This window comes from Cyprinodon variegatus, unplaced genomic scaffold (genome assembly GCF_000732505.1).
Source record: "Cyprinodon variegatus isolate N-32 unplaced genomic scaffold, C_variegatus-1.0 Scaffold114, whole genome shotgun sequence".
In the NCBI taxonomy this organism is placed as follows: domain Eukaryota; kingdom Metazoa; phylum Chordata; class Actinopteri; order Cyprinodontiformes; family Cyprinodontidae; genus Cyprinodon; species Cyprinodon variegatus.
The window spans coordinates 1,333,536-1,341,654 of NW_015150567.1; the positions used below are offsets into that span (position 1 = coordinate 1,333,536).

General features: G+C 38.9%; 1 protein-coding gene across 2 annotated transcripts in view; it reads left to right on the forward strand.

The window, feature by feature from the left end:
* cd82 (CD82 molecule) overlaps positions 1 to 7,830 on the forward strand; it is a 37,796-nt gene extending 29,966 nt beyond the window's left edge. The window contains exons 4-9 of one of the 2 annotated variants that reach the window (XM_015375203.1): positions 3,172 to 3,293; positions 3,597 to 3,671; positions 4,388 to 4,486; positions 4,722 to 4,889; positions 4,975 to 5,058; positions 7,008 to 7,829. In XM_015375203.1, coding sequence (XP_015230689.1) covers positions 3,172 to 3,293; positions 3,597 to 3,671; positions 4,388 to 4,486; positions 4,722 to 4,889; positions 4,975 to 5,058; positions 7,008 to 7,085 — 626 coding nt within the window. In that variant the 3' untranslated portion in view covers positions 7,086 to 7,829. Of the gene's footprint in view, positions 1 to 3,171; positions 3,294 to 3,596; positions 3,672 to 4,387; positions 4,487 to 4,721; positions 4,890 to 4,974; positions 5,059 to 7,007 lie in introns of both variants that reach the window. The other variant, XM_015375204.1, reaches the window with a different exon arrangement.
* The last annotated feature ends 289 nt before the right edge of the window (positions 7,831 to 8,119 follow it).

Below are 8,119 nucleotides of genomic sequence, written 5' to 3' on the forward strand. Positions count from 1 at the left end.
CATAAACCGTTCCATCCCTAGCACGGATCAGTTTCAGAGGGTCATATAAATGGGGTAGATGTTTCTGTCCACAGCCTTGGTCTTTATTTTGGCCCATGTGTCGTCCACGTATCTGAACCAGTGACCGGGGTTTGTTCCCATGTATGAGTGTAGAGCTCTGCTTTTCACTTCTTCCATCTATAAGTTCCCCACTATGAGAGAAACAGGAGAGCCCATCCACGCTTCTTTCATTTTTCATTCATTGTTTGTTTAGCAATGAAGATAATGCACCTTGATCACTGCTGAAATACATATTTAAGAAATTTTTGAAATAGAACCTGCCTGACAACACGAAGCAGGCCAAGGGGTCTGAAGGAAGAACATATAATGCCCTGATGATTTGAATCGCGGGGTGTTAATTTGAAGCTGCTGGACTGTGGAGGAGCCGAGATCGACGTAAGGAGAGAGGGAGTCAGTCACTTGATGCAGGACGATGGAGATGAACACTGAGCGAGTGTAACGGAGAGCGAACAGAGCCGCCAGCGTCACTGAGGACATTTGTCCGCCTAGCAGGTGTCCTCCCTCACACACTGGGTCCTTTCTGCTCCGTCCAGCATCAGCATGCATCACATCAGTGCCTTACTCATCACTACGCTCACTCTGCATCGCTGCAGTCACACAAAGCGGGTCGCCTCAGCATGCGGGGCCGTCCAGCTTTGCGCCTGGACATAAATACCAGGTATTGATGTCCAATGGAAGATCCAATGCGTGAACTCGTTATGGGGACATGCAGTGACGTCTGCAGTGAATCAGTGAGCAAGCGGTGCATCGTGTCAGGAGTGGAATCAGACTGGATAAAGATGGAGCTGAATCTGAACGGAGGAACAGATTTTAGCTCCAAGATCATCTGTTAGTTACACATTAGCTCAGTTTGGTGTTTCCTCTGCAGCCAAGTGGTTTCAGGGTTCAGAGAGTCTTCATTCATGTGTCCATTTTATTTTCAGCTATTTTCAGGAAGTTAAAAATCAAAATTTGGACTAAAGAAGAAACGTCAGTGAGCAAGTTTCAACAAACATCAGTGGAGGAAGTAAACTAAGCTGAACGTTTAAAAACAGAAATGAAAATGTATTAGATGCTAAGTGTGGGAAATCCTCTCATCAGGAAGTATAATAATTAACATACATTAGTTAAATTTAAGAGTTTCCTGATTTATTTAGCAGCAGAGATGAGAAATTCTGCCTGGATGGGAAATGCTTCCTAATAATTGATGTTCTTTCTGGGTGCTTCCTCCTCTGCAGCCATGTGACTCGTGGATTTTTGCTGAATAAAATAAAGATAAACTAATCAGGGTTTTATTGCTGATAACTTTGTTTTTTTATATTTAGCTTAATAAATGAAATAAATTCTTTTTAGCAGTTTTTTCTGCCATGGATGTTTTCTAATAATCCATCTGCAGAAAATAGTTTTGCTAATACTTAAAGACGATCAAATGACTTTAGGTTAGCGGTTAGCGCGGCTAACATTAGGAGAGCATCTGTTCCAAGAAGAAAATCGATCTTTACAGCTGAGTTTTCAAGCCAGGATGCTCCAGAGGAGCTTGTTCAGCCTTCCTGTTATCTGCTGGAGGTGTTGCTCTCTCTCTCAGCCTGAATGAACCTCAGAAATCTTTACACAGGAAATCCGGTTCACTCTTCAACTTCTCCTTCCATCCAGATGTTACTTTGAGCATCAACTTTCACACAGAAGAGAAGTAGAACTGACCGGTTCTCAGCCAGTTTAAACACTCTGATGAAAATTCAGTTTAACATAAAAAATGACAGAAAAGCAGCACAGACTTAATAAAGTAACACAAAATTTTAGAGTAAAAAAGATAAAGGAACATCAATTACATCTTGTAGCGCTCTGTTTTCAGAGATGTCTATCAGATTCAATATTTGTTTTTTGTTTTTTTTCATTTATCAGAAACTTAATTTTGGAGTTCCTCAAGGCTCTGTACTTGGTGCATTTGACTTCTTTTTAATATTTTATTATTAGGTTCACATTTAAACGCTTTATCTGAGATGTTGCAAATGCAGCCTTTTCTGTTTGAATCAAAACAAAGACCTTTTCAACTGAGGGGATCGTCTTTAAACGTTATCTAAGGGAAATCCTGTAGTGATCGTGCTTTTGAAATCTCTGTTATTCACCAGAACGGCTCCAAAAGAAGTGATACTGACTTTGGAAAAACTCAGATCCAGCTTCTTCCAGCTAAGGATCCCTGCTGAGGTCATAGCGTCCATCTTGTTTACCTGCTTTCTTAGCCACATATATTTCCATAGAGGGAACTGAAAGCATCAGACGTCGTGCACTACAAAGCATCACTTAAGGTCAATGTGATTCATGGATTTACTGAGAGCCCGACTCCATCTTTTCTGCCGGTTGAGGAATTTTTTCCAGGATGTTGGAGAGATTGACCCAGAGGAATTCCACCATTGAGAGGACGGCTTGGATCAGCAGGAGTCTCTAGAAATGGACCCATACATCAGCTGGCTGATGTTTTTGGCCCATATCACCACTTTTTTCTTGTGATTCATATGTTGTTACTTTGCTTTTTCTATGCAGCTAAATTGGGGCCATAAAGTTTGTTCAAAAACATATTTTGTTCTACCTAAAAATAAATAATTTGAAGCATAAAAAATACTTGAAAACTGAAGTGTTTTTTAAAAGTTTTTTTGAAAGGAAAGATTTTAATCTGATCAATATTATAAAAACTAGAAACAAACATTGGAATAAAAAAAAAACAACTTTAAAACCAATTCCATAATTATTGATTCTGTTATATTAGCCTTCTCTAGTTTAGCGGTTCCTGAAAGCAGCAGCCGGGAACATTTTTTCCAGACATCATTCCTCATCGCATGTCATCTAAGCCCCGCCCACACGAACGGGGAACAGCAGTTTGAAACTAAAGAAATTATTTTAGTTTATTGAAAAACATATTTTTAACCTAAAAGTAGTTTAAAAGTTTTCTTTGTAGTTTAAAAATATTTTGCAGTTGAGTTTAGTCGTATTGATAAATAATCAGTATCAGCCTTAAAGAAGCGGGATCGGTTCATCTCCAGGAGTTTCTCCGGCCTCCGTGTGAAATTAGCCGGATGGTTTTAGATCAACAGAAGAAGAAATGCTCCTAACATCTGTGCTGCTGTCGCTCCTCAGATGACGACTCGTCTGTGAAGGTTGGCTGCTACATCCTGATCGGAGTTGGGGGCTTCTCCACCCTCATGGGCATCGTTGGCTGCGTGGGGGCCATATACGAGGTCCGCTGCCTGCTGGGCCTGGTGAGTCGTCATGACAACTGTGGAGGTCTGATGTTCCAGATTCCCAGAAACCATCCAGATTATTTAGGATCATTTAAAGTCTGGTTGGAATATTTGAACTGTGACTCTTTCTGAAGCTGTGTTGGACCGTTTCTACCCGACCCTGACACCCCCACAGCTTCTGCTAAGCTCTGCAGCCTGCTGCTCTTCAGGGGTGGGGTTCTAAACGGGCCTCTTTTTTTTTTTTTTAGCTTTTGGTTCTGAATTCTTCATTGGAGCCGATGTGGACAGATTGGTAACATCCTCTCTCTTTTTCTTCCTCAGTACTTCACCTTCCTCCTACTGATCCTTATCGCTCAGATCACAGCTGGAGCTCTTATGCATTTTAACAAGCCAGAGGTGAGTGATGTCACTTCCTGTTGATTGATCTTAGCTTCTACTTTTTACTTTCTTTTCTAGGAAGTGTCTGTTTCAGCAGAGCGGTAAACTCTGATTGGTTGGTGGTCACATGACCCACCTGTTACTCTGAAGAGAAGCTGCAGCTGACCACCTGGTGCTTTAGCTCCCCCTGCTGTTCAGACTGAAGCATTTCAGTGTGATTTCTGCTGGGAAAAAAACATTCCTCACCATATTTTATGGAAGCTTCCTTTGTCAAAACTATGCGTCCATGAATTTGATATTCAGTTATGTTTATACTGAATGAGATTTATACTTTTAGACAAAATTGCCTTTTGTCAAAGCTCTTAATTAGAGTTGATTTTTTTTGAGCAGGTAAAGATAATACAAGTAATTTATTTGTGAAATAAATAACAGTAACACATAAATAAGTGTTAAGATAAATGACTATTAACTTAAATATAAAGTTAAATTAGTAAAATAAAAATATATTAAGGAAATTTTAAATCTTAAGAATCTAAAAAAATATAAAAGTTACGGTAATAATAAATAATGCTCGATGTTTAAGAATTGATGGAAAATGACCAAAGAAAAGCCAAATTTAAAAGCATTTGTGATTTCAAAGTCTAAAATCAAAGCGATTGATGCAAGAACATAAAAGGGTTTCCTAAAAGTGAAGAACTTTGCTCTGGTTCTGCTTTATCCTTCTGTTCTTGCAGATGAACAAGCAGGTTTCCAAGATTGTGATCCAGGTTTTGAAGAATTACCCTGGCAACCTCTCCAGCACAGAGCGGGCCTGGGACTACATCCAGAAGAACGTGAGTTCTGCTCCAAACGTCCTCCGTTTTTACAGAACCTCAAACAGAACGACCAGAAAAAAATCACTGCTTCACTTAATCTTCTGGGTTAAGATGAAATGTTATTTTTATATTTTATTTGTATCCTAATAAACAACAGAACTCGCTTCATTAAGTAGTGCTCTGTTACTTAGTGGAGGAGAGCTGTTGGCTAACAGGTAGCTAACACGTTGATGACCTTTGACCCTTTCTGCAGATGAGGTGCTGCGGCTGGAACGGCCTTCAGGACTGGGATGAGAACATGGTGATCCAGAACAGCTCCATTGAACTGTTCCCCTGCTCCTGCCGGAATTCCTCCACCCCTGCAGAGAATCTACCGGACAACGGCATGTGTGAGCTGACGGCGAGCGACGTTTTTATCACGGTAAAGAACGCGTCTGGTTCCCTAAGCCGCTCTCCGTCATCCTTCTGAATTGGTCCCTAATTCCTCTGTCTGCGTTCTGTTTTAGGGATGCTCTGCAAGTGTGGAGAACTGGATCACAACCAACCTGGGGGTGGTTCTGGGGATCTGCCTCGGAGTGGCTTTTGTTGAGGTACGCTTCCTTTGTTGGAAAATAAAGATAAATGATTTCATCCCAAAGCAGGATAAGAAAATAATATTTGAAATAATGACGATTAAAACCTACAATGAGCTCAGGAGGCTAAAAACTCCAACAAGGTGTTTCAGCTTAAAGAAGGAAGCTGTGCTTTTTGTTCCTGGAACCAGAAGGGAAAGGCTAAGCTAATTAATGCTCCTGATGCATCATTTAAACCACCAGTAATCTACCTGCATGGATTTAAACGGCAGCTAATACTCTATGCTACGTCAACTGATTCAGAGTTTAACTCCTAAACTTTATTCCAAATATAAAGTTTTCCAGAATAAACCAAAGAGAAACTTTAGATGCTTGGTTTTATAAGCTAGAGATGATAATAAAAGTCTTGTTTTTGTACATTTAAGAAAAGATTTTGGGAATACTCGTGAATATAAATTCAGAAATAATAAAGTTCTGAACCCAAAAACCAAAGATGTTCTTAGCCCTTAGGAGGAACCCAGACGACCTGTAGAAGAATCACAAATGAACTCTGAGAACACGCTAACTACCCAGAAACAGTCTGGATTTAAACCAGGTGTAGGTACCAGATCTGCTCATGTCCTGCTTCATGCCAGTGACGTTACGCTGCATGATTGGCTGAATGTTGCCACATGATGTAAAACATTTTGGTTGCCCAGAAAACGATAATAACATCACGCAGCGTCTGTTAGCGTGTCTGTTTTATGGTGAACAAAGTAACTCTTAGACCATGGTGTGGAGGGGAAGAGCTGGGTAGCCCTGTAGCTAGCTGTGCTCAGTAGCTAACAGGTTAGCCCTTTTTAGCTCGGTCAGTTAGCCACATTAAGCTACACTACTTTTGAGTTCGTATCAACAATAACCGTTCGTTTTCTACACGTAGAATAACTTGTTTTCTTCATTTAAAATCTCTATGAAAGTCATTTTTTGGATGTTTCATTTGTCCTCCCTGCTCTTATCTTAATAAAAAGAATAAAAATAAACTGAGACTTCTTTTTGTCACCTTGGTAAATGGCAGCACTTTCCTTCAAGACTGAAAATGATTGTTTTCTACTTTCGGCTACTTTAGATCGCCAATAAATTCAGGGTTCCCGCGGGTCCTTAAAAAGTCTTAAAAGGCATTGAATTCTTCAAAATAAAACTAAGGCCTTAATTGGTATTAAAATGTCTTAAATCAGTCTTTCGTAGGTCTTAATTTTTAAAACATCATAAATAGGATTATTTTTATTATGATTTATTTTTGTAATCTAAATAAAACATTAAAATGGACTTTTCTTTTATTGAATGAAAATAATGGCTCGCAATTATTGGTTCTGTCCCGATAGCGGAACCAATAAAATCGTTAAAGGTTTTTCTTGTGAATTTGGTCTTAAATTTTTATTTCAAGTGGCATTAAAAAGTCTTTAATTTAACTTGCCTTATGCTGTAGCAACCCTGAAAATGTAAAATCATAGCTAATATATGTAATAATATGTTGAAACTCCAAAAGAGATTCGATACTTGAGAAACGGGGGAATCAGAGTTTGTCTAAGTGGAGTTTCCATATAAGGTGATGTCATAAGAAGGGGCAGGGCCTCGAGCAGACTGACCACCAAAGCAGATCTGATACCTACACCGGAGTCTCCTTTTTACCGTCCCAGCGAGCCGCTATACTTTACATCCCTTTATTCACAGCGCTAATTATTTAAAAAAGTGGAGGACTGAGACGGGATTCCTGCGGAACGCCGGAGCATGTTTATGATGTGGTTTTCATTTTAGAAACTTCAATCTCAATTAGTGTCAAAATAAAATGTGTGTTTCTGTATAATCGGAATTATGCGACACAATTATTGGAGTTTTTCACTGATAAAAGCAGTGGTTCCCTGAGGAGCTCTTCACACAAAGCTGCTGAGTTTTCACCCTTTAATGAGGATTTGTTCTTTGTTTTGCAGATACTGGGGATGGTTCTGTCTTTCTGCCTGTGCAGAAACGTCCGAGCAGAGGATTACACCAAGGTGCCGAAGTACTGAGGCTCTGCTGAGGAGTTCATTAAACTGAGAAAACATTCCAATGAGTTTCCGCCTAGTTTTGGTGAAATCCTGTCCATATGTTAAATAATAAGTATTTTCTTTGTTTTGTTGAATTTTCCTTCTGAGACGTTTTATATTTGTCAGACTAGTTTGCTTTAAGCACTTTAGAAATATTAGTAGTTTTGGATCAGAACTATGCTGGCGATTAGTCCAAACCAGTTTCCCTTTAAATCTGAACTGACTCCTGTTTGTCTGCGACAGAGAAGTGGGAGGAGTGGATGTGCTTTTTTTAGTTTTGATACACCAGTGTTCTGACATGTGAAATGTTTTTAGTACTTTGTATGTAATTTAATTCCTTATTTGTATGAATCTGACTGCAGCGTGTAATTCTGCTGCCTGCGTTCATCTGTTTCTCCTTCCTGTCTGGGTTTTCATGGTACTAAACCTTCTGGTTTCTAGTTTACAGTAGATTTTATTTTTGCTTCGCGCCCAGTTTAACTCTGACTGTGTTTTAGTGTAAAACTTACAGATATTAGTCGATTATTATTTGGAAGAGAAGCATCCTAAACCTGTGAGCCTCGCTGTATTATTTTTTTTAAAAGTCGAATCTTCTTGTAATTTCTGAATAAGAAAAATATAAAATTAACTTTATGATCATTTGTAAGGTCAAAATGAGCGTTTTGGATTTGTTAATGTGTACTCACATGATTTATTCTGTCAATAAACTGAATGAAGTCACATGTTGCTGAAGCTTCTTCCTAAAAACATTAAAGCATCTCTGATGGATGATGTTCAAAATCAACTATATAAATATAGATAAGTTTCACTACTATTACTTTTGTAGATTAATCTTAACCTGTTCATCCATGACTCCAAACTATTACAGAATATTTAACTAAAATAAATCATTTTTTGTTGCTTATGTATTTTTGATCTTTATATTAGGGATGCACGATATTGGGATTTTGGCCGATATCCGATATGCCGATATTTTAAAACTCATGTAGCCGATAACCGATATCGATACCGATGTT